Genomic DNA, 27,118 nt, shown 5'->3' on the forward strand with positions numbered 1-27,118 from the left:
GAACTGGTTCGGGGCTCTGAATCAGGACAATAATTCTGTTCAGGAAAGCACTCAAGCACACATTTAACTTTTAAGCCTGTGCTTAAATCCAGTTAATTAAAAATTAAGCATGTGTTTAAGGCTCCTGTTCAGTAAGGAATTTAAACATGAGCCTAACATTAAAGTTGTTTTAAGCGCTTAGGTTTCTTACTAAATCAGGGCCCTAAGTGTTTCCCTGAATGGGGATGGATTTTATCACATGTTTAAGTGCTTTCCTGAATTGGGTCTGGAGTAAAGTCACTGAGCAGTAGGAACAGCTTGGTCGCTCACAGGGACAGATGGTTCAATCGAGCAGATTATTTAGGCTTTAATGTTACCATATTGCTTTATGCTGCCTGCCTGTCTCCAAAAGATTATTGAGATGTTGCCTTTCACACCATGTCCAGGTGACTTTTTTTCCCCTCCCCCTAGGGTTAAATGGCTCCAGCGAGGGAGCAGAGGACTCTTTGGGAATGTGCTTGAAGATCACATCTATATTCTCATTGATACATCTCAGTCTATGAGGGACAAACTTCCACTTGTGAAGGAGAAAATATTTCAGCTCATTCAGGTTAGATAAAATGGGGACTCCCGAAACTTGGTATGTGTAGCAGTACTAGCACTTAGAGCTGATTGGAGCTTTTTTTCCCTCCACATTGTTTTCAGTTAAAATTGGTAGCCATTTTTAAAGAAATGGAACATTTTGCAAAAACATGTGATTTTCCTGAAAATGCTGTCAGTTCAGGTGCCCAATCTCGGCCAGCAGCAGCAGCAGAGAGCAGCAGTTGTAGAGAAGTCCTGCTTCGCCCTAGGCTGGAGCATGCCCTCTGCGGATGGAATCTTTGGAGATTTTAGCAACACTCTCTACTGAGCACGTGTGAATTGTGATTTTTCCAAAGGCTTGTAACTAGAGCTGGGTGACATTTTGGGGACAAATAATGTATTCACCAAAAAATGCATTTTTGGGTTAACCAGAATAGTTTGTGAATTTGTGTTGAGTTCACTGAATAGTTTTGACCAAACTGAAAGAAAAAAACATTTTGGTAATGTTGAAATGAAACATTTCATTTAAATCTGTAAAATTTCTTTTGGACTTTCAAGGCATTTTGACAAAAGCAAAATTTTTTAGTAAAAGTCACAAGCAGGACGTGGGCAATAAACAATAAATCGCAGAAGTCTGAGCCCCGTGGTGTGAGGCTGCCGTTGTGGAGGTCACGTAAAATCACGGAATCCATGACTGACTTGTCATTTCACTTTACCCATGTTTAATTCCCCCCTGTGCCTGATGAGAAAAGGGATTAGAACTTGGGTCTCCCACACCCTAGGTAAATGCCCTAAATACCAGACTATAGAGTCATTCTCACTCTCTTTCCCTGGCCCAATGGCTATTTAGTGTCATTCAAAGTGGCAATTCATAGTCATTCATGACAAAATTATAAGCAACTGAAGGATCTTATAATGGGAAATGTCAGGGAAACTTAATAATAGGTGATGCTACTATCTCCCACCTAACATACATGTATAAAGAATACTTGTCATTATTTATTGGGATTATACTACCAATTATACATGAATGAAAACTACTCTTGTTGATGTTTCTCTCCCAACGTAACATGGGTTGGTCTTTTTTTTTCTTTTAATATTGAGAAAAATGCAACTGACTATCTCTTACAGGAACAACTGAGACACAAAAGCAGATTTAACTTTGTGAAATTTGATGCTCAAGCAGTAGCTTGGCAAGAGAAACTTGCTGAAGTTAATGAAGAGAATTTGCAAGATGCTTGGCTTTGGATAAAAGAACTGGAGGTAAAATAGAGAGAAACATATCAAGAAGCATGTATGAGCTAAGTTACATTTACATCCCCTATTTGTATAATATTATTCAGTTAATTGAGTTAATTTAACTAATAATGTGGCAAGTGTGACCATGAGGCGTTCTAGAAGGCACTCATATTCAGTAGTTATATAGAGTTTGTATTTGATTTTAGTGGAGCTGAGAGACAGAGTGTTGGAGCCTCAGATCAGGGATAGTCTTTTAACAGTGTTTTATATTGGTTATTTATTATATAACAGGAAAAGCATGTGTTTATGATACTAAAATTCTTTATATCTCCTAGTCCAGTGATTTATTTGTGGAGTTCCTGGGAGTGAGGAGTGGGCAAGGTGAAGAAGCCACATAAGGATTTTGAAGCTGTGAACTAATATAAAGAGAATGTCTTAATATATTTTGTAAATGGCAAGAAATCACAGAATAATATAGAGGGGAGGGGGAACATTGCTAAGCTCTGGGTAGGGAGTTACTGAATGTTTAGAATCAGGGAACAGATAGTTTAATGAGTATGAAATTGAATTTTCTGGGCTTCCTCCAGTCCCTGGAAATAAAGCACTGCTTTACTTAAGCCAGGTATGCAGTACAATATCATGCAAGACTGGGAATACCTTGAAAAGGCATCCATTTGGCATAATTTCAGCCAGTCAATGAGGAACACCCATTTTCTTTGTTATTCAGTAGAGCTGGCTAAGTGGGTGTCTTTATGAATTTCCTGTCATGCACTCAGCTCTACATCTTTTTGTTCTTGTGCAATTCCCTGTGCTTTTCAAACTACTGCCACGCATGACATCTGTTGCTGACCTGCAGTATATTTAAAAGAGCATGTGTGTAAGTCTTAAGATCAGAAGGTGGCTTTAAGAAGAAAGTTAAAGAGAACAGCAAATCACTAGGAATATTAATCAAAACAAATTCTTTGATATCATGTAATGCACTTGGATCCCCTTGGGGGGGTGTTTAAAAGGAGACAGGCCTGTAAAACAGTAACAGTTCTTGGAAAATTCCCTTACAAGTGGCAACACTTATATCATATGGGATGATAACAGTATCATATACGAGGTATGTCAAATTTGCTAAAACTAACAGATAAAAATATCAGTGATGTGTTGAATACAGTACTGCTTCAGAGTTCTTGAGATGATGGAAAACTAGATGGGACAACTTCAAGTGTTTTCTTCACATCACTTGGATTACCAAGCAAATCTGTTTTTCCATGATGTGCTAGAGCATATTTTGTTTATTTCAAATTAGGTCAAAAACAAAAGAACCAAAAGATGAACAATTTAAACATGATGTATTTAGGATTGACATGCCCCTAATATTAGTGGCTGTGTATACTGCTCCCAAAAAAACTACATATACATATACTGGAGCACTACATATACTCCAATGGGAGCTGCGGCAAGTGGTGAGCTGCAGGGACACGGTGGGTGCTGCTTCCCGCAGCTCCCATTGGCTGGGAACGGTGAACCGTGGCCACTGGGAGCTGCAGGGGGCTGTGGCTGTGGATGGTCAACGTCAGTAAAATGTCTCACTGCCCGCAATCAGATTACCCTGATGGGCTGCATGCGGCCCGCAGGCCACAAGTTGGCCACCAGTGACCTGAGTGTTGGTGGGATCCTCCAGTTCTGCAGGTACTGCGAAAGCCAAAGACCCTAAGTGGGCCATTTCTGAGAGGAGTGGCAATGGGGTACCGACTGAGCCAGTTAAACATCCTGCACTGAGCAGCTCAGCACATAGCACAGCCACATCGGTACCGGCAACTACAGCGGCACTACCGAAAACGTCCTCTTCGGTACCGATGCTCACAGTCTCGCAAGAATTCCTTTTCCATAAAGACTTGCTAGTCTTTGCAACACCGGCATCTCCCCTTCTAGGTACCGACGTTATTCCGGCATACTCGGTACTGTGTCAGTTTTCACCACCATCCGGATTGGTCCCACCCTTTTCCAGTGAGGAGGGTGATGATGAGAAAGGGGACATTTACTCCTCACACCACTCTTCACCCATTTTGGCAACCACAAGACCCGGTCCACCAGAACAACCCGGATATCATCCTGATGCAATGGCCTTATTGGGATCCATGGGCTGTGTACCGGCAACAATGTTCTAGGTCTCCTAGCATTCACAGGGAGAGACTGGGATGCTCCCCATCAGCCTTGGTAGGTGGTCCCTCTGAGCCTTTGGAGAAGACTTTTGAAGAGCACGAGGAGATTTTGGATTAGGAAGTTGTTGGGCTGGTGCCAAATTATGTTGAATTGCTGTGACTGATACGAATGAATGTGGCAAGCATGAGTGGTATGGCTTGGTATGTCTGAACTTGCTAGAGGATTCTGGGAGCAGGATTCTCTTAGCATTAGATAAATGATGTAAAATCACTGAAGGTGCTGGAACTGCACTGAAATGGTTAATAATGGCTCGATCTGTATGTATATTTCTACACCAAACTTTGGAATAGCAGCAGGGACAAGCTCACAAAGTAAAGAAAACGTAATATCCTGTGATCAGTGGGCTTGGCACAAGCTGACCTGGGTCAAAGTGACTACTTCTGATGGCATCACTCTGAGAGCTTAAGTGAATGATTGATGAGAAGGTAAATAATGATTGAGCTTTGGTCTGTGTCAGTGTCTGCTTCGCAGTCCCTTCCGAAATATTAATTAGAGTATACCAGTAATAAACGCTCACAAGGCATATTTCTGGGACATGTGACTCTTTTGAGAGCAAAAGATATAAATGCTAAGCAAAGTAAATTAATTAGATTAGTTCCCCAATTAATATCTGAAGAGGTTCGAGACTGTGAGACAAAGTCCCCAGGGTAACCTAGACTCCGCTTTGAGGGACCTTTGTGGAATTCTAGAAGGGCTCAGGGTGACCTAGGCCCTGCTTTGGGAATGTTTGACAGACCAAGTACCTGAGAGGGAAAAGAAGAGAAGAGAAGAAGTCTCCATCTAGAATTGGTAGATATATCTGCTTTGTTTGACAATTAGGATACTGTGCAGAGATAACATAGTTACTGAGGATGTATGCATGGGGAGCTGAGGCTTATAGGAAAAGATGTGTACTGTGTAACCTTAACTGCTTGTGTGATTCTTCCTCAAATAAATTACTGTGCATGAAGCATATTGGTTTCTGAATTCTCATTGGTACTGGTAACATCCGCCCAGCCATGAGCAATTAAAAGATGTGTTTCAACAGAAGTCACCCCACCAACCAATATCTCTTCATCTTCTCCAGACAAAGCCATCATGCCTCCACTACCTACAACAGCTAATAACTTTAAACCATTCTAGGAGCTATTTAAAAGGATTGCTGACTCGCTCAGGACACCCTTGGAAGAAGTTGCAGAGTCTCAACACAAGCTGTTGGACACTTTGCAAACATCAACCTCATCAGAGATTGCGCTTTGAGGCACTCAAATGAGGCACTCCTCATGAGGCACTCCTAGATCCAGCAAAAACCATCTGGCAGACTACCCAACAATACCGCCCACTTGTAAGAGAGCGGAGAAGAATGACTAAGTTCCCTCTAATGATCTGGATTTTTTGTTTTCACATGCCTCACCGAATTTCTTTGTGGTAGAGTCCATAAATGAATGGCGCAGACAACACCACTTCAGAACCACCCCGCATGACTAAGACTGGAAGTGGTTAGACCTCTTTGGGCACAAGGCCTATTCGTCAGTGACTCTGCAATTCAGAATCGCCAGCTACGATGCACTAATGGCCAAATACAATCACACAAATTATTCTAAGATGTCTGAGTTTATTGATTGCATCCTTGATAACAAAAAAAAAAAAACAACCCAAAACAATTCAAAGCACTCATCTTGGAGGGTCACCTTCTTGCATGGATAGCCTTTCAAGCTTTGTTGCATGCATCAGACACAGTGGCATGATCCATTGCTATAGCCAGAGTTATGCAACAGGCTTCTTGTCTCCACCTCTCTGGGTTTCTGAAAAGTGTAATCTACGGTTGATCTTCCCTTTGAGGGCTTGAAATTGTTCGCAGCCAAGACTGATGAATCCCTCCACGCCCTAAAAAATACTAGGAGAACTCTTCGTCTTTAGGCATTCACACATCTGCACCAAGAAGGAAGCCAGGGAAATACCACTCAGCACAATGAACAGGGCCTGCACCATACGTCCAACCACAGAGACAATATGACCCACAAAAATGTAGACCGGGGTAGGCAAACTTTTTGGCCTGAGGGCCATATCTGGGTAGGGAAATTGCGTGCAGGGCCATGAATGTAGGGCTGAGGAAGGGGGTTGGGGTGTGGGAGGGAGTGCAGGGTGTGGAGGGGGTGGGATGGGCACACGTTTTGGCCCGAGGGCAGGGGGTTAGGGTGCAGGAGGGGTGCTGGGTGCAGGGAGGCTCGGAGAGGTGTGGGGTGCAGGAGGGGGCTCAGGGCAGGTGGTTGGGGTGCAGGAGGGGTGCTGCAGGGGGCTCAGGGCAGGGGGTTGGGGTGCAGGGTGCAGAAGGGGTGCGGGGTGCAGCAGGGGTGCGGGGTGCAGCAGGGGTTTGGGGTGCAGGCCCGTGGGACATAGTTTGCCCACTCCTGATGTAGACAGAGGCCTACATAGACGCAGACCACTCCCAACTCAGCCATCAACATCCCAACAACCCTCCTGGAAACTGCAATTTTGAGTGTTTGGTCGAGGGCCTGAGATGCCTCCCCCATTTCCAAGTGCTGAAACCATCAACAACCGTCCATCCTTTCAGTGGTCCTCAGTCCCCATTCCACCCAGTATGACAGACCATCACCTCGGACAAATTGGGTATTAGAAATTTTCAACACTGGTTACTCAATTCAGTTTACCTCCTTCCCTCCTCACTGCTCTCCCTCCCTGTTCCTCAGGGACCCTTCTCACAAGCACCTTCTACAACAGGAAATAGAATCAGTATTGACACAATATAAAGGGAAGGGTTTTTATTCCCATTACTTCTTAACCCAGAAAAAGACTTGGGGATGGAGGCCCATTCTTGACCTAAGGAAACTCAACAAGTTCGTGAAGGTTCAGTGGTTCAGGATGGTCATGCTAGCAATGATAATCCCAGCACTGTAACAGGAGGACTGGTTCTCAGCCCTTGACCTCCAAGATGTATATTTTCATATCACCATACACCCATCACACAGGAGATTCCTCGTATTTGTTCTGGGACAAGATCACTACCAGTACAAAGTACTGCCTTTTGGCGTCTCTACAGCTCCCTGGGTGTTCTCCAAGGTTCTCGTATTGGTGGCAACCCACCTCTGCAAGCAAGAGGTCATGATATTTCCCTTCTTGGACGACTGTCTACTCAAAGTCCTCTCCTGGGAAGACACCTTTGAAACTACTCAAAAGATGATGGCTCTCTTCTCACAGCTAGAACTACAAATAAATATGCAAAAATCAATGTTGGCACCTGAACAAAAACTAGAATTCATTGGGGCCCACCTTGATGCACTGGAGCCCAAAGCCTCATTACCACTACACAGATTTGTCACCCAAGTTAATCTGTTTGTCATGTACAAAACAGCCTCCAGATATCAGCCAGGACTTGCCTGCAATTATTAGATCATATGGCAGCAACCACGTTTGTTGTAAGGTGTGTCAGGCTACATATGCATTGTCAGTGCTGGCTCAGGATGGTATACATTCTGCACAGACATAGCCTGAACAAGTGTCTTACGATGTCACTCACAGTCAAAAACTCTACACTGGTGGACTCAACCCCACTACGAGTTCCCTTCACACAACCCCCTCTGTCAATGATACTTACAACAGATGCTTCTCTGTTAGTTTGGGTAGCACACTTGCACAACCACATAATCCCGGACCGGTGGTCCCCCTTGGAGTAAACATTACGCATCAACCTACAGGAACTACAAGCAGTCTGCAATGTATGCTCACGCTTTTTACCGCTGATCAGGAACAAGACCATAAAGGTACTGATGGACAACATTGCTTGCATGTTTTATATAAACCTTCAAGAGGAAGCAAAATCACCACAGCACTGAGATTATGGAGCTGCATCCATCACAATATCCACATATCAGCTACTTATCTGCTAGGATGTCAGAACACCAGAGTGGATACGCTAAGCGGAAAATTCTCTCAGGACCATGAGTGGGAAATAAACACCACTGTCCTAGAAAATATATTCAGACACTGGGGTTTCCTGACTGTAGACCTTTTTGTGACAGCCCAGAATGCCAAGTGTCCACAATTTTGCTCAAGAACGGGATTGGGGCCCTGATCTTGGGGCAGTGCTTTCCTCATCAAAAAGGATGTGCCTCTGCTGTACGTGTTTTCCCTTAGCTCCCCCTATCCAGGGTGATATACAAGATAAAGACAGAACAATCCAGAATCATCTTGATAGCTCCCATGTGGCCCAGACAAACTTGGTTCCCTTACCAGATGAAGATGGTGGTATGCCCACCACTCACTGTTTGCCCTCTTTCACGTCTTCCGTCTCAGGACGCAGGTCAGGTTCACCACCCAAACTTGGAGATCCTCCACCTGAAGGCATGGCTCTTCGATGGTTCCAGGACAATGAAATGACCTGTTCGGAAGATGTAAGGGACATACAATTAAACAGCAGAAGGTAGACTACACATTATACTTACCTGCACAAATGGAAGAGATTCCACATATGGTGTCAGAACAAGCAAACCATGGATATTACCTCCCCCTTACCATTGGTACTAGATTACATACTGGAGCTAAAGAAATCAGGTCTATCCTCAAGCTCACTAGAGTACACCTTGCAGCCATCACAGCTTTCTGTCATGAAGTTGACAGGTACTCAGTCTTCATCCATCCTATTACTAAATGATTCCTCAGGAGTATTCGGAACCTCTATCCTGAAATATAAGCCCCCACCCAACCCTGGGACCTTAACCTAGTACTATGCTGTCTTACTGGTCCCCCGTTTGAACCCTTGGTGACATGTTCTCTTGTGCACCTATCGATGAAGGTGGCCTTTCTTGTTGCCATCACAACCTCCCAACGAGTAGGAGAACTAGGGGCTCTCCTGGCATACCCCCCATATACAATCCTTTTCAAAGACAAGGTTACTTTAAGACCACATCCTAAATTTCTACCTAAAATGCTTTCCTCATTCCACTTGAACCAACCTGTGTACCATCCATCATTCTTCCCTAAACCTCATGAGAACAAACTAGGCAATGGTCCATACTCTAGATGTTAGACGGGCATCAGCATTCTATCTTGAAAGGACAAAACCCTTCAGAAAGTCACCAAAGCTATTCCTTTCCGTTATGGAAAGACTGAAGGACCTGCCATATCCAAGCAGAGGCTCTCAAAATGGATTTTTGGGTGCATTCACCTTTGCTACTGCCAACATGATCTGCAACCCGCCCACCCCCCAGGCAATCGCACACTCCACCAGATCGCTCTCCAATTCAATAGCCTTCCTAAACAATGTACCCATCATAGACATCTGTAAAGCAGCCACTAGGGCGTCAGCCCACACGTTCATGGAGCACTACCCAACTGAACAACAAGTTGACCTCGAATGCTCTGTTAGGACTCTGTCTTATCCTCATTTGCAAAGCTCCTTCCTTCCACCAAGGGACACTGCTGTATAGTCACTAAAGTGGAGCATCCACAGGGATAGCACTTGAAGAAGAGACGGTTACTCACCTTGTGCAGTAACTGAGATTCTTCAAGATGGGTGTCCCTGTGGATGATCCACTACTCACCATCTCTACTTTGGAGTTCAGAGATGCACTCTATGGTGGAGAAGAAACTGAGGGCGGTTTGGTTGCACAACGCTATGTAGCTGCCAGGAGTGGCTTACGACTGGGAGAGAGCATGTGCGGCCCAAACGGGCATTGTTACTGAAAGTCTCCGATCGCAGGCATAGGGACGCAGATTCGCCTAAAGTGGAGCACCCATAGGGACACCCATTTTGAAGAACCTCAGTTACTGCACAAGGTAAGAAACCCTCTCTTCCAGTCCCTTGATATCTAAGTTATACTTATTTGCACAGCCATTGAATACTGAATTAGTGCAAATTTTACTATTACCACTTCCATCAAATTTCTGACCAGCTGACGCTCAACATGTAATTTACACCGTGTCACTGCTTTATCATGAATTTGCTCCTGTAATTGCTAGAAAAGAGCTGATGGTCTATTTTTAGCAGTGTAACAGTATTTTGTGTATCCTCCCCCCCATCTCATTTGGGTTTTTAGGTTGGCAGTTCCACAAATACGCTCAAAGCACTTCAAATTGCGCTTGCTGATAGTGACATTCAAGCCATTTATCTTCTGACTGATGGGAGACCTGACCAGGTATTTGTGAAACAAGAAAACAGAGATGGGGTAGTGTGATGATTCGGTGGTAGTAGTAGGATGCTGAAGCACAGCTTTAGGGATGAATAAAATATCCAGGAGGCTCAAGCTTGTGAGGTTGTCTGTTGCAAAATTGATACAATTAATCTCTAAACTAGAGGTAGTGGGGTTTATATCCTTTACTCTCTTACGGCAACCCTGTTTTATCTGATTTATGGCATCTAATTTAATTCTATAGGAAGCTTTTTTAATCAGCTGGTGGTTGGCTAAAAGGCTGAAGGGATAGCTTAAAATCTAAGATTAAATAGTAAAACTTGTATATGAGGTAATATTAAGAGAAAAATTCTCATGAATTAAAAAAATGCAGAAAAATTGCAAATCCAACAGTATATTTGGATTTAAAGATTCCCCTTCAGTGTTACAACTGAAACATTGCAGTCTTGTGTGCTGCATGAGAACCAGAAAGTGAAAGACTAATAAGAAGATAAAGAGATGGCCCTCCAACTACAATACTTCCTTCCACCCCCAAATAACAAGTTATTCTGGGGGAGCAGGTGCAAAAAAGTAGGCATGTAGATCCTCTTCCATCCATTTGCTGGAAGTACATAAGGGCTATCCCATCTCTGGCAAATTGATGTTGTAGTAAATATTGTAGGCAGAAAATTAGCTGTTGACTTAAATTTATCATAGATTTTTTTTCAAGTATCTGTTCTATTGTAAACTGCTGTTTGTATAATGTAAAACATCTCTTATTGATAACATTGGGTCAGATTCTCATTTCACAAGGTATAGTTCTGGAATAACTTCAAACTCTTGGTTTATATAAGTGGAAGTAAGATCAAAATTTGTGCCAATATGTTTATAGCAGATGAAGTTGTGTTATTTTAGCACAAAATGGCCTGAGGTTTGAGAAGATATAATGCAGCAAACAAAAACTGAAAGGAAAGCACCTCTAGTTCAGCTACAAGTGCTATAAAAGAGACAAAAATGAAAATTTAAGTTATAGTTCATGGTGAAAACTGGCCAATATGCTGATAGAGGCATTTTAAAAATAATTCATTTACCGGGGAAAATTCAGCTCAGTTGCAACATCTGGCATTCAGCAAAGTCTAGATATTACTTAGATTAAAAGTTGAGTTGAATTATACCTGAAGTGTATTGCTCAAGCTCACATGGTAAATCAGTGATTCAGGTAGTGTTATAAACCAGGATCCTCTTGGATCTTTAGGGAAAAGTGCAAATATTTTTCTTTTTCTTTGTGCCTTGAACAGAAGGGATTGGTCCTACAAGCAGTGCCATGGCTAGTGAAATTCTGTACAGTGTTTGTTAAATAGTTGTTTATCTGCAGCATATTTAATACTATTTATTATATTTTATTTTTTAATTTTTACAGCCACCAAAAACAATTCTGACCCAAATCCTACTTCGTCATAAAGTTCCTATTCATACCATATCTTTCAACTGTGATGATACAGAGGCCAATAAATTTTTGCATGAACTGTCAACTGAAACAGGAGGACGATTTCATTACTATAATATTTATATGACGGATCCTGAAGCTCCAGAGCCTATTGTGGTGAGTATTTCAAACTAAATATGAGAGTATGAATCTTCATGGCATGTTACGGCACAACAGAGCTTACATATATGCAGTTTGATAAGTATGTGACTTAGGAAAGAGGCTAATCACTTAATCACAGTCAGGCTGAAGTGATCTTAAAGCTCCAGGCCTGCCATTGCTCAGTGATAGAATTTTATTAGGTCGTAACAAACCTAAATCACAAATATCATTTAATGTATATGTGATGTTCCCCTCTGGTGTTTTCTGGACCGGTGATCTGCTAGGCCTCCCTAATCCTTGACTCTGGGAGCCAGCCTTACCCTGCTCTGCTGTGAGAGCCCCCACTCCTGGGCTGTTCACACACAGCCTCTGGCATGTAAGCTGCTCCCAGCTACCTGCAAGCGAATGACACTAGCCAATATCTCTGGTCCCAGACACAACCCTAGGAACCTCCATCTTGCAGTGTCCAGTAATGCCTGCTGGATGCTGCAAGTTTATATAAGTTAGTCAATTTAACAAAGAAATTGATATGTATCAGGCTTGTTCTCCCAAGGGAAGTCTCTGACATACTGCAAAGCAAACGCACTGCTTCAGGTAGAATAAACAAACAGATTTATTAAATATAAAGATAGATTTTAAGTGATTATAAGTCAAAGCATAACAAGTCAGAGTGGTTACCAAAATAAAATAAAATATAAGCACGCAGTCTGAACTCTTAACCCTGTTAGACTGGGCAGCAACTAGATTAAGCAGTTTTTCTCACCGCACTGAATAGTGCAGCCCTTAATCTACAGGTTTGTTCCTTAAACCTGGGCCAGTCTCCTCTGTTGGAGTCTTGACTTCTCAGTGTCCTGGTTGTTTGCAGCATAGGTGGGGCAGGAGAAGGGCCCAGTATGTGTTCACTCTGCCTGTTTTATACTCTCAGTCCATGTGCTTGTAGAACACAAGTCCAGGCATGTCTGTGTGGCATTGCTGAGTCTCTTCAAGCAAGGTTGAGCAATTGTCCTGTTGGGGCCTCCTGCAGGTGAGTCATTGTAGCTCCCTTGCTGGACAATGGCTGTTGATGGGTTGTTTGACACCCTGCCCAGGCGTTGGTTTCTTTCATTGCTGTTGCCTCTGGGGAGCTAATATCTGGCTGATTCCCCAATTTACAGAATGCTTTAGTGACCACCATACAACACAATTCTCATAACTTCTTATGCATTAATGATACACATATATGGATAGAGAAATGTTTTTCAGCAGATCATAATCTTTCCCCTGATACCTTACAAGGCATGCTTTATATGTGAGATCACAATTATATGAAAATGAAGAATATGGGGCTTACAATATGTTCCCCCAAGGTACAGAATGTTACAGTATATTTATATGGGTGTTGTTAGTTTAAAAACACATGGAGGTCAAATTCTGCCCGGAAAAAGCAGGTGTGATTCCTGGTGTCGCAAATGGGAGTTATGCTTACACCTGAACTGAAATTGATCTATGATTTTTACTTCAACAATAAATGTCCTGTTAATTAATGCAAGCATATATAGCTAAAGAGAGTTTCATGCCTAACGTTATGACATATAGTTGCCACTGGAGGGAGAGGGTACAGGAGGGAATAAAACCATATCCATAAGCACTAAATTTACAAAAACAGCACAGACCTACCAAGTGTAATTAATGAGCTCAATCTAAAAATCCCCAGTAGTAAATTTCTTCATGGACTTCCAGAAATAATCATGTTTTTTTTTAAGTATTCTTGTTTTGAATTAAAGCATACAACCAATTAATTAGTTCCCCAAACACAAGGAAAAGTGGAATAAGAACTAGCATAATTAGGAACAAGAGAGTAGTATGAAATTTTGAACATCACAAACCATAATTCAGAGAAGCAAGACTAGAAATAATGCAGTTAAAATATTCCATAGGCTGTACTAGATGCCCTTATAGCTCAGCTGGTGTGGATTGTGTGAATCCAGAATGTGTTGGAAAGGTTGGAAGGATGAAGCTTGTATCATTTGCATGCTGTGCTCTTGCACTAGTGGGGCAATATTGGAGCCATCTTTGGAATTCACTCTGTATCCCATCTCTGGTCCAGAAGAGCCCAAATCTATTCACCTTCCAGGCATGTTTTGAGGTGCAGCTTTTTATCCCAAGTTTTGGAGATGCAGGGACATGATAAAGATGGGATTTTGGGTGTGGTGGGTATAGGGTGACCAGACAGCAAGTGTGAAAAATCGGGACAGGGGGTGGGGGGTAATAGGAGCCTATATAAGAAAAAGCCCCAAATAGCGGGACTGTCCCTATAAAATCGGGACATCTGATCAGCCTAGGTGGGTATTACTTCGGTTTCATTTTAATCTCCTGTAGGTTATTTACTTATTTTCTTTGTCTTAAAGTTGAGGAAAACTGCTGGTTTTGTCTCTTATATTACTGTACTTGTAATTAAATCAAAGGCACCTTAAGATCAGTATGAGTGCTTTTCCCCCCATGTACATTAGTTATAAACATAAACAATAATAATATTAAGGACTGTCTAATAATACTAATGACTGGTTAAGAGAATAGTACATAGTGCAACCAATTTTTTTTAAAGCTGTCAATAGAGCTGATGCAAAATGTTCCTGAAGAAATGGAACAATGTACTATTGCCATCAGTAAATAATGGGCATATGACTATAGCAGCACTTTTCTCCAGTGATCATTTAGGATAGATTCTCCACTGCTTTGTACCTGTTGTAGTTACTTACCCCTGTGTAAAGTTGGTGTAAAATGCTACCATTCTGCACTGGTAATGTTTTACATGCAGTTTCCACTTACTCTGCACAGGTGAGATTACTAAAACAGGCACAACACATTGTGGAATTAGGCCCTTAATATATTAGGGTATTTGGGGCATTTAAAAATATTATCAAACATGAACCTGATGTTTAGATGCGGGTGCAAAGTGTCAGGATGGGCATGAATGGGGTCAATAAAGTGCAGGTTTTCTACTTTTCCCTGTACCTCTTTTTGTTATCTTGTGGGTGCAGTATATGGTTTTCCTGACATGTTTAATGCTGATACAATCTCTTCATTTAAGTTCAAAGCCTTATTTATACTGAAAAAAGAAAAGGAGTACTTGTGGCACCTTAGAGATTAACAAATTTATTTGAGCATAAGCTTTCGTGAGCTACAGCTCACTTCATCGGATTTATACGGCTAGTCCTTACTCTCAGTCGTAGGTGTAACGCTGGCATGAGATCAGAATCAGGCCTGTTTGATTGATATGCTGCTGTAATTGTTTGAAAAATAAAAAAAATGTATCTTTAATGTGTAACAGTAAAAGGGAAACCATGTCAGTTACTGGAACTTAGCTGTAATATAATACCACCACTAAACATGGACAAGGGAAGCAAAAGGTATGTAACTAAAAACTTGGAGCAACAGGGCTATTCATGTCTTTTTTTGGAGTATGTAAAATTTTTCAAAGAGATAACTGGTTTGTGAGGTAATTGCAGTCATCTTCTTAAGAAAATTACAAAGCTTACATTGTCTTGCCAAATACACGTTAGTGCTATTTTTTGCCATCAGCGTGCTTGTCCTTTGCTAAAGGATATTTCTCTGTGGGAACATGAAATTACTGCCCTCATCATTTCCCTCCCTTTTAATTTTATGCTAATAGTCAGTCTATGTTTGGTGTGGGACCAAAGCAAACTTTGTTTTAGAAATGAGGGAAACTCCGAGGAAAAAATCCAAACAATCCAAAATGTTATTTCCTTTTTCTACACCAAAAAACTTATTTATTGAATTGTTTCTGTAAATGAATGAAGCATGTCTTAAGTGTAATTATAGTAACACATTCAATTTTCATTTTGGCAGAGTGAAGATATATACCTTTTAAAAAGAGAAATTGAACAGGGGGAAAGAGATCTTGAGAAAGTGCAAACCTTTCACACTGAATGTCTGATGATGAACTGGTGTAATGGAGAAAAAGATTGTGAAAATAAGTATGTTCTCAAACTGCCTTTATGCCTCAGAGTGCTCTATAGGTTACTCAAGCTACCCGTTAAATTTCTTGTCTTGTCTTCATTTTGCATTTTTCACCTCTAACATTCTCCTTAAGATATTTTCCTTTTGCAAAGAAAGGTTGAAAAATCTTTAATTAATACTATTGTAAGAATCTTTATGAAAAAAACAAGTCTGGAAGAAAAAGATGTTAAAATGTATTGCTTGGAATTGGAACAAAATGGTGTGTAAGCCAAGGTGGCAGCAGTAACACGGACTAGTTCAGATAGTGTAAAAAGAAAAGGAGTACTTGTGGCACCTTAGAGACTAACCAATTTATTTGAGCATAAGCTTTCGTGAGCTACAGCTCACTTCATCGGATGCACACGGTATGCATCCGATGAAGTGAGCTGTAGCTCACGAAAGCTTATGCTCAAATAAATTGGTTAGTCTCTAAGGTGCCACAAGTACTCCTTTTCTTTTTGCGAATACAGACTAACACGGCTGTTACTCTGAAACTAGTTCAGATAGTGTGCGTATTCTTCTGCCTCCTCCAGACAGTACATGCTTGAAAAAAGCAGTTTGTCCCTTCAGTTTGTGATCCCACAGAACAAGTTTGTACATTCATTCTATATTGATCCTTATGGTCTCAGTCCAGTTCCCACCCCTCCACCCCCCCAAAAAAATACCACCACATTCAGCACCAATTAACAAGCTCATTGGAAGTCTAATTGGACAAAGAGCTAATGTGCATGAAGAATGAATGTCCCTAGAGATGTCCTTTAGGTCATGGTGGATGGAGGCAAATTCCTACGGCACTGGGGGAAAGTTTTTTCACTGCTACTAATTACACAGTTTCCATTTTATAGAAATTCAGAGGCCTTAGATCGCCAGGTATATCAAACCTTACAGGAGCACTAAATAAACAAAAAGGAGGAAATTATTTCACCTAATGCCTACTTCATTTGCGTATAACAAATAAAAAAACAAAAAAAATACATCTCAAAAAAGGATTTAAACAATGAAAACAATCTCCTGCCTTCAAAAAATGATCTGAATTCAAACAAAAGTTCATGATTTATTGTTATAGAGGATGTGCAGAATGATTTAAGATGCATGGTAGGAGCATGGTAGGTCAGCAGCTCGGTATAAAAAAAATATGTAAAGTGTTTATTTTAGGGCTTCTTGTTGTTGTTGTTGTTAACATTATTAGAGACATTTATATCACTTATTATTTATAGGGTGGCTCACTCTCCTCCCTCCACCCTTGAGAATTCAAAGCAGCTATACTAGAATAGTCTGGTCTCAGTAAAGGATAGAGTATTTACATGTGTATCAGGGTTTTTTACGTGAACCTGTGAAAGTAAAACTAACAATTTTTAACCTATTTGTGAAATCAAGACCGTGGTAAAATAATGTGAATCATTTTGCAGTCTTGCAGAGCATTTGAAATCGGTATTTAAGTGCCATATACATTTAAACTTAACGTTTAAAAAGTGGTTCCTTACGAATGCATTTATACTCTTGAAGGTTATTCACTTGCTTGTTTCTTGTCTTTATCACTCATAAACAGGCATCACAAGCAGACTCTTACTGCATCCTCTGTAACCACACACATTCAGGAGCTGAACACCTCTCCTACCAGTAGGCCATACTGTGCCTCAGAAGAGCCATTGCTGACTTCACACCAGCGTACAGTAGATGTATGGCAAACTCGTTGTGACAGTCCAGTCAGAAGGAAGTCAGCACTGTATGCAGGTAACTATCTAAAATGAAGTGTGGATATTATTCAACAGAATTTATTCATCCACTGTGAAGTGATTCTGTCGATGATAAAATAAAAATTCCTTATCTCTGTTGCAAATAAAACATTTGATTATTTAAACAAAACATTATATTAAAACTCTAATTTATCTTCCATCGTTTTTGCATTTTGTTCATCTTGGACATTTACCCTAGACTGGTCAATGTCCAGTCATTTGCACTTTCTGGTACAGTGCTTTGACGGTTGGCTTACATACCCTGCAGGGGAATGCCTAATTTAAACTATTTTGATTTAAATTTTAAAAATACAGTGTAAGCAGTTCAGTTAATAGTAGGCATTTAACCCCTCTCTCTTCTTCATGCAAATAAGTGAATCATTGTTTGTGGTTATTATGAAGAGCTCATGTGTGTGTTTTATTAGCTACAGCATTAATTTTAAAAAAAACAAACCCTTGGGAAAGTACAGAGAAACAATTAGTGCTGAAGTATTGTTACCTGTGATGGCTTCTCTAAGACAGTTCGTTTAAGAACATGGGATGAAAACCAAATAAGTGTTTTCAAGAATTGCAGGCAGCCGTTTGATATGTAGATTAGTTGTCCTTTTCTCTCTGTCTGAATACCTGCAGAGCAAACAAAGACTAGTCTGCTCAGGACCCTGGGCCATCGAGCGATGTCTTATGAAGAAAGACCAGACGAGAGGATATCTCCTGAAAGAAAGGGTTGTTTGCTCAGAAATAGCCTTAAATCTGCAACTGTGTTTAAAGGCAAGTTATCACAACTGGGGGAATTTCAGTCAGTTATTCTAATTTGTTTAGATCTGGTGGTAGCACATTTGAGATAGAGCTGAATTGTTGATGAGCTTGTAAACTGCAGTAAAAAGAATTCTGACTGGGTTTCACTGACCTGGTCAAGGAAGCATTTTCAGCAGGACGGTAAATTTGAGATATTAAAATATGATGGATACTGATTGAAAAATTGAATAAAATTTCACACATCTGTAAATAGCATTCAGTTTAGCATCATCTGCAAGGGAAAGAATGGTCTGTTTTTTTGGACGGACCTCAAGATCCTTGCACACTGTCGATACGCTGTCTCTTTGGCAGGGTCATTTTCCATGAAGGCAGTGCAGAATACTTTAATTGAAGACTGCTGAAGGCACATCTGAATCACAGTTGTTTTTCCTGAACAGGGTGCACATCTAAGATATGCTCACTGTAATCAAAGAAACATGAAAATTGTATATTAGCTTAATGAGATGCCAGTGACACTAAGTTATGTTACTTGTGGCCTGAGTTGAGGAATAAGCTTTGTGAATCTTCCTTCTTGGGTAAAGGCTATAAATCTAAACAAAGGTTAAAATAATTTTGAAATGATAAAATTAGGGTTTGTCTACATTGACACTTTTGTAGCTAAAACTTGTTGCTTGAGGGTGTGAAACACTCCGTGAATGACAAAAGTTGTAGCGACGAAAAGCGCTGGTGTGGACAGCGCTTCATTGGTGGGAGCTGTGCTCCTGGCGATGAAGCTACTGGCCCCTCATCGGAGGTGATTTTATTTTGCCACTGGGAGAAATAGTGGCCACACAGTGCACCTTACAATGGCATGGCTGCACTTTGTAAGGTGCACAGTGTAGACACCTTGCACAGTGTAGACATAGCCCTAGTGCTTATCTACCTTTACATTTTTTGTTTTTATTAGTTCTTGTGAAGTGTGAGTGTTCAAGCACCACGATTGAAACACAAGAGAGATTAATTCTCATGAATAAATTTAGTAGCTGGAATAAGCATTATTATACAGCCTTAGTAGCACTTCTAATAGGCTCAGATAGAGCTTATGCTAATTACTTCATGGTGTGTGTGTGTGTGTGTTTGTGCAAAATCATTACATGATGCCTTTGTAAGTTTGTAAATGTTTTTCCACAGAGCTGAATACACAAAAGGTGGCAAAAAGAACATCTAAAGAGTATGTACATGTGTCACACACAAGTGGTAGTGGTTTATATTTATTTTCCGTAACTGCTATATTACCAAATATGTTTCTGTCTGATATTACCTCTCACAATCTCTTATTTTTAGTTCTCTAGATACGTCTTCAGCTCATTGGCTAAAGACTCATGGTTTGGTTGCTAGACGACTCACCATAATGGATGCCTTAGCCCCTACAGCTGTTCCTCACAGTACTAAATACATCCCGGTTTTAGACAAACATGTTCTTTCTAAAGTATTTGATGAGGTAAAACTCTTATGCTGTTTCAGAGGAAGCTTAAAATTTACCATTGTTTTTATTTTTTATTATTATTTTTTTATTATTCATCTAGATAAATATTGAATAATTATGTCCTCAAGTGTCCACGGCAGAGTGTGGGTTATTCACAGTAAATGTACTGTATACATTTGGAAATATTTATTAACAACAGATATTGATAAAATAAAATTATTAATTCTGTTTCCTGCAGGGTGACAAGATAATAGAGCTTAATGCTATTTGCATTTGCATTTCTTGCCTATATACCAGTTGGTGACAGTGTGCAGCCACCAGGGGTTCAAAAATTGTTCATAGGCCATAGTCATTAATGATATTTGTTAAATCACTGGAGTTCTGAATTTTGGGCTTAGTTAGTCAGCTAGTAAACTGGTGAAGCTTTCCTGGATCACTAAGTTCTCAGAGCTACACGTTCTCTAGAGTGCTTTTATAAAAGAACAGAATGAAATGACCTAGGGTCCCATCTTGAGAGGTGCTGAGTCCCTCTTGTGAGGTTCTGAGGGTTAACAATTCCCACTGAATTATTTGTCATGAAATATGAACCTATGCCCTCCTCAAAGGGCAATCCATGTTGTGGAAGATTATCCCTGGAGGAATTCTTGTATTGGTGTATTCTCTATACATGCTGAGAATTTGTGCAGATCGTTCTAAATAATATGTTTTTCAAAAATAACACAGCAGTGGAAAAGCTGGAGAGCATGAGCTTAAACTGAATAATGAAGAGGTAAAGGCTTTGTGAATGGGATATGATGTAGACCTGAGTGAGATATTCATAACAAAATGTGAACCTGCACACAATTTAAGATTTTTTTTAAATTTCAGTTTTAAATTCCAACTTGGGTGCATTTTTAAAGTAATTTTTGCTGTGATATTCAGATTTTTAAAGCAAAAATAGGCTCACTATTTTAGTGAAAATAGCCAAAAATATCAAGCTTGTTTCTGATAGTAAAAAAAAAGGGGGGAGGGACAGTTTTTTAAAAGAAAGATGTCTTTTTGCATAAAAACCTTGCATAAATGTACACATTTTCATATTTCATACATGAAAATAGTCTGTTTGCCAAAACCGAATAAAGAAAAACTTGTGTGAACCAGCACAATACAGTGAATTTGGGTATGAAATGTCACATAACAGAAACTGTGAATTTCCACAATTCTAATGGGCTATTTCCTGGCAATTGTCACTACTCCCTATGCTCTTTTCTGGAGAGCCCTACCAGCTGTTCTCTTCAGGTCTCCCCATGGAGAGTCTCCGAAGCATTCCCTTCATCTTTCCAGAATAATCTTGAAAATTTGTTATAACTACTGCTTGCAAGAAGCACCTTGTAAAAACTAAAAGCCTTCTAGAATAGTTTGAGCCACCTTTCTGCAAATGCTGTTTTAGAGAAGTATTTTATCTAGATATTATTGGGCCAAATTAATCCATAGGGATGAATTTAGGCCATTTAGGCCATTATATTTGAAATGAATATAGTGGTATAGCTGGAAGCAAGCAATGCAATATTTGTAGGCATTTTTGGGTTCAAGGACATAATTACAGATAGAGCTGGGCAAATTTTTTTCTTATGAGAAAAAAATAGTTTATTTGCTGAAAAATGCATTTTTGGTCGACACAAAACTGTTCGTGAATCTGACCTGACAGTTTTGTTTGGGGGAAGGTTTTTCAGGGTCAGTTTGAGGGAAGTAAGAGTGTGTTTGTTCTACTTTGTATAAATACTTAAATATTCAGTGGGCCAAAGTGAGAGTGACTCTATAGTTGGTGATTAAAGTACTCACTTGGGGAAAGAGGGGTATGAGATGTGGATTCAAATTCCTCCTTTTAGTCAGGTAGAGGGAAGATTTGAATCCACATCTCCTAGGTCAGTGCCTTACTCACCAGACTATAGAGTCACTCTCACTTTGGCCCACTGAATATTTAAAGTAGTTAAATAAAGTGGAACAGCTTCAACAGGAGAGATTGAGAGCAACCTACCCAGAGTAGTCTATAGCCTGGAAGTAGATGCTTACCTGGCAGGCTGTGATTTGAATTCAAGTCCCTGCTCCAGATTTGGGATTTGAAACTGGCTCTCCCACATAACATTTTCCTAACCACCGAACTAAAGGTTATAAAGGGAAACATATATACCCGACCTGAAACAGACTTTTTCAATTTGTTGACAAATTCCAAACCTTTTTGGAAATGAACTGATTTTCCCTGATCTTTCAGTTTGCTGGCAGAACCAAAAAAATGAATTATTTGCCCAGCTTCTAGTTAGAACCAGTTATAAATTAACACTCCTTTCCTGCCAACTATTTTTACAGAAAGAAAAGGAGTACTTGTGGCACCTTAGAGACTAACCAATTTATTTGAGCATGAGCTTTCGTGAGCTACAGCTCACTTCATCGGATGCATACCATGGAAACTGCAGCAGACTTTATATATACACAGAGAATATGAAACAATACCTCCTCCCACCCCACTGTCCTGCTGGTAATAGCTTATCTAAAGTGATCATCAGGTGGGCCATTTCCAGCACAAATCCAGGTTTTCTCACCCTCCACCCCCCACACAAATTCATTCTCCTGCTGGTGATAGCCCATGGCCATAGCCCATGGCTATCACCAGCAGGAGAGTGAATTTGTGTGGGGGGTGGAGGGTGAGAAAACCTGGATTTGTGCTGGAAATGGCCCACCTGATGATCACTTTAGATAAGCTATTACCAGCAGGACAGTGGGGTGGGAGGAGGTATTGTTTCATATTCTCTGTGTATATATAAAGTCTGCTGCAGTTTCCACGGTATGCATCCGATGAAGTGAGCTGTAGCTCACGAAAGCTCATGCTCAAATAAATTGGTTAGTCTCTAAGGTGCCACAAGTACTCCTTTTCTTTTTGCGAATACAGACTAACACGGCTGTTACTCTGAAACCTATTTTTACAGAGAACTTCCCCACTGATTTCATTAAGACATCCAATGAATAGCTTAATGGTAGGTTATGGCCTGAAATGCTGGAACCTGCATTATTGCAGGTCACAAATATGCTGTATGTAAAGGAAGGAAAGGAATTAAAACTACTAAGTGGAGTCAACAGAATTACCTTTATCAGCCCTGGAACCCATTCTCCTTTGGAACCCATGCTAACACTTGAAGGAAAAGCTGAGAATAGGGTGTGACTTTAATTATAAATAGGGCCCTACCAAATTCACAGCCTTGAAAAATGCATCATGGACTATAAAATCTGATCTCCCTGTGAAATCTGGCTATTGTAGGGGAGAGTGAGCTCCAGCTGCTAGTCCCAGCTGGGCTCGGGAGGGGCAAGACTTCCTATTCTCCTGCAGGGGCTGCTCCCAGGGCCAAGTCAGACTCACAGCTGGGAACCTCTCCTGGCTGGAGGAAGCTGTGAGGCTGCTGGCTTGGGAGCCCAGCTCTGAAGGCAGTGCTGAGATAAGGGTGGCAATCCCGCGACCCTCCACTGCTCTTTTGGGTTGAGACTCCATGGTTACAACACTGTCAAATTTCAGACGTAAACATCTGAAACCATTAAATTGACTATTTAAAAAAACCTATAATTGTGAAGTTGACCCAAATGGACCATGAATTTGGTAGGGCCCTAATTATAAAGCTTGAGCAGGAATTGTGAGGTTGCGTTAAGAATCTTTGTTGCTCCTATACTTTGAAAGGCTCCATTCAGAATCATAAATATGTACACAATTGTTGGTATTCTTTCTCCTCAGATCTTGGTTTTGTTGGGGTAGAATGCTCCTTTGGTTTCTTAGAGGACAACATTATTTTTATTTTCATCCTCTACAAACATTAATGCACTAACATCAGATTTATTTTGGAAATAGAGAAGCAAGCAAAAAGGTTACCATGGCAATTCTTCATTAACATCATGCTCATGTGCTCTTTCATTTTTGTGTGCCCTGGCAGTTTCACCTGAGCTATTTCAAAGAGATTAATTCATTACACAATCCATCAGTTTCATATCCAGAATAAAAGGTGTTCTGGCTGTTTAGCATAATGTACAGTCCCCCTCTAGTAGTTCTGGAGGAATACTTCTCTGTAGATTCTTTTGTGTATCTGCTTTGAAGATTGTGGTGTCTTTAATAAGTTTAATGCCATAATAATGTATGTATTTTTGCCTATCCTTTGAGTGCCACTCAGACTATTATACCCATTCTTTGAGAAGTTATATTGAATTTTAATGTATTGTACTGTTGGGATAAAGGGTGGTGCTGGGGAGACACATTTCATTGAAAAGGGAGCCTATGTAGAGAAAATCCTGCCAGCCTCTTACCCCTTTTACATAAAGGGAACTGCAGCTTGAGCAAAACTGCTGATCTCAACTGTGGCAGTATGGGATTGGAAAACAGGTGGGGTCTCAAATAAGCAGGTCCCAGGCTGTTTAGGGCTTGAACTGCATCTGGAAATCCAGAGGCAGGCATTGCTCATTGAGTATTTCCCCATGTGCAAAGACTGATCTCATCTGTTTGGACAAAATACTCCGTTTATGAACAACTGAGCGCCACTTTCTCACTAGCTTTATCTTCTGAATGGATTTAAGGTGTACTCCATTGTGAAGTGCTTTGCTGTAGTCTATTAATGAGGTGACACAAATACATAAATCTCAGTGGAGAGGTCATTCTCAGAAAGAAAAGGTTGGAACCTTGCAGATGGAGAAAAAGCCACCTGACTACTGCTGAAAGATGATCATCTAGCAATAACTGGGAATCCAGCCAGACTCCCATGATACAGACACAAGTAACACATGGCAGAGACATACTTTCAGTTAGAGGCACTTTTTTTTTTATTGCATCTTCTGATCATTTTCTCTAACCCATCAACAGTACGTCAGTTTCATCAGGATTGAACTTCGGCCAGCTCTCTGTCATCCATGCTCCAAACTCAGCCGGACATTGGGAAAGAGATTTAAATGCACCATTTGAGACAAAAGACGTTTTGCAGAATCTGTGTTGGTACATTGAACACAGTAGTACCTTCCTCCTGTACCCCATGTTTCCTTGTGGTACTGTGCACTGGAGTTTTTCCAGAATTACCCTGGAATAGTTTAGTTGTTTGAAGGGTTGTGGGAAGATGGGTTGGGTAATGTTTTTGTTTGGGGGTTGGGAAGTTGTGGGAGGTCTCACTTCCCTCTTTTCTTTAAGATCCCTTATTAGGGTGTCTGGCTGTGTTGTTTTTGTAATGAAGTGTGCTTCTGTAGATCCTGTCATGCACCTAGAGCCAAATTTTCAAAGATGTTTAGACACCTAAAAATGTAGATAGACACCTTGTGCAATTTTCAAAAGTGCCTATGCAGGTGAGGCGCCTAGCTCCCATTGAAATCAATGACATTGGTTTCAGTGGGAGGTTAAGCATCTAACCTACTTTGATTTTTTGAAATCACAATGGGTACCTATCTGCATCTTTAGGAACCTAACTATTTTGGGGAATCTGCCCCTAGAGTATAAGATATGACATTTAAAATGTTTAAATAAGTAAATTCCCTATTTGCATGTTATGTGTAGAAATAGATGGCAATAAGCTGGTGTTGTATTCAGAAGTATAATACAATGGTGTATTAAAACAATACAATATATAGTATGTTCATGTTGTAGATCCTGTTTGCATCCTTTCTGTTCTACCCTTTATCTATTAGATTAAGACTAGAGAGAGTGCTGCTCATTCCATTTAGAAGTTAAATAGTGAGTTAGCTAGCTTAATTTCCCTTGCCTCATAAGAATTCATTTGTAGGGTTCCTGCATTTATTTAAAGGGGTCACAGTAGCTATAAGATTTGTGTACACATAGTACAAGAAAATGATATCTTAATTCAGAAACAAATGTTATGTTTCAACCTCATTACCTTTGATCAGTATCAGTCTCATGGGTCTCCAAACACTTGGTCACTCACATCAAGTGCTTGGCTTTTTCTTTATGAAATCCTTTGAGATTTGCCTTGTATACATAAGGTTGGGGTATTCCAATATTCTGGTTGATAAAGAATAACACAATAAATGAAGTCTTTGCCCTTTTTGTGTTGTAGGTGTTACCCCTGGCCCATGTTAGCAATGACAAGAAGCGGATCACACTAATTAATCCTCAGGCAGTGAATCTTGATGCCTATAAAGAGAAACTGGAACAAGCAATTAAATCCTATGAAAGGTAAGTCTGCTCTTCAGATTTTCTCCATGCTGACAGACTAATTCCGTTTTTTCATATGATGAATTGGGTTCATTTTACATCTCTGACTGCCTTACCTATGCTTTGCTCACTAATCCATCTCCTCAAAGATGTATTTTAACATTCAGTACAACTGAGCATTTTCAAACAACCACCATTGTCTAAAAATGTATCCTGCCAGAGAAATGTTTTCTTCTTTTCAAAAGTGCGGCATTAAAAGTAAATGAGCAGTCAGGGACACCATAAATATTACACTGCACACATAATACATTATTCTTTTTAAGTAACAAAACTTCATTTTAATCTCAGCTATATTCTCAAAATGTTAAATGTAAAACAAAACCCTTTCTGAAATAGAAACAACATACAAATATAGCCAAGGTAATAAACAACAGGTGCCTAACATTAAGCTCCTAGATCCATATTTAGGTGCCTAAATAATTGTCCTGAGTTTTGCTATTGACTGCTTGGCACTCTTGAAAATCAGACCACTTATTTAGGCTGACTATGGGTTTAGGAGCATAACTTTAGGCATTTGTGTTATAAGATATTGGCCCTTATTTTTATGGGGTTTTTTTTTCCCCGGAAGAGTTGTGTTATGCTTATTGTTTTCAGAATCAAATAGGAAGTAAACATTGAAAGGATATTATAAATCTTAACTATTTCTTTCTTGGCTTTTAAGTTTGTGGTTTTTGAAAATTATGTGATGATTAGTAATCTTAGCAGGGTTTTATGGACAAAAATCTTTAATAAACTATATGTCTAGTCAAATTTTATTCTAATAAAATGTACAGATTTAATGACTAATACATTTATAACAGGTGAGTCTTCCTTTCTTGACTAATTGCTGTGTTGGCTTCCCAAGTTTTAGGACTTGTCTACGCTACAGAGTTTTGCCAACAATAGGCAGCTTTTGTCGACAAAACAGTAGATGCGTGTACACTACGATGTGACTCTTGGCAGCAAAAATGCCCTGCTTTGGCAACACAATAAAACCACCCCGACAAGAGGTGTAAGGCTTTTTGAGCAAAAGTTTTGTCGATAAAGTGCCAGTGTTGACACCACGCTTGATTTTATTGCTTTAATGGCCTCCAGGAGGTGTCCCACAATGTCCATCCTGACTGCTGTGGTAAGCAGTTTGAACTCCGCTGACCTGCAGCCAGGTAAACAACCATCTGCCCCTCCCCCTTTAAAGCCCCAGGAATTTTTGCAGTTCCATTTCCTGTTTGTTCGGCGTGGAGAGGTCTCATTGCA

The 27,118-nt window shown here is 40.3% G+C and overlaps 1 protein-coding gene across 5 annotated transcripts in view; it reads left to right on the forward strand.

Moving 5' to 3' along the window:
* Positions 1-27,118, forward strand: part of VWA3B (von Willebrand factor A domain containing 3B) — a 113,099-nt gene that overhangs the window by 39,558 nt on the left and 46,423 nt on the right. For 4 of the 5 annotated variants that reach the window (XM_073352884.1, XM_073352920.1, XM_073352930.1 and 1 more), the window contains exons 12-21: positions 451-589; positions 1,693-1,824; positions 10,050-10,148; positions 11,542-11,724; positions 15,559-15,686; positions 17,258-17,442; positions 18,075-18,212; positions 19,371-19,410; positions 19,524-19,680; positions 25,728-25,846. In XM_073352884.1, the coding sequence (XP_073208985.1) occupies positions 451-589; positions 1,693-1,824; positions 10,050-10,148; positions 11,542-11,724; positions 15,559-15,686; positions 17,258-17,442; positions 18,075-18,212; positions 19,371-19,410; positions 19,524-19,680; positions 25,728-25,846 (1,320 nt within the window). The remainder of the gene's footprint in view (positions 1-450; positions 590-1,692; positions 1,825-10,049; positions 10,149-11,541; positions 11,725-15,558; positions 15,687-17,257; positions 17,443-18,074; positions 18,213-19,370; positions 19,411-19,523; positions 19,681-25,727; positions 25,847-27,118) is intronic. The other variant, XM_073352910.1, reaches the window with a different exon arrangement.

This window comes from Lepidochelys kempii, chromosome 1 (assembly GCF_965140285.1).
Source record: "Lepidochelys kempii isolate rLepKem1 chromosome 1, rLepKem1.hap1, whole genome shotgun sequence".
Taxonomy (NCBI): domain Eukaryota; kingdom Metazoa; phylum Chordata; order Testudines; family Cheloniidae; genus Lepidochelys; species Lepidochelys kempii.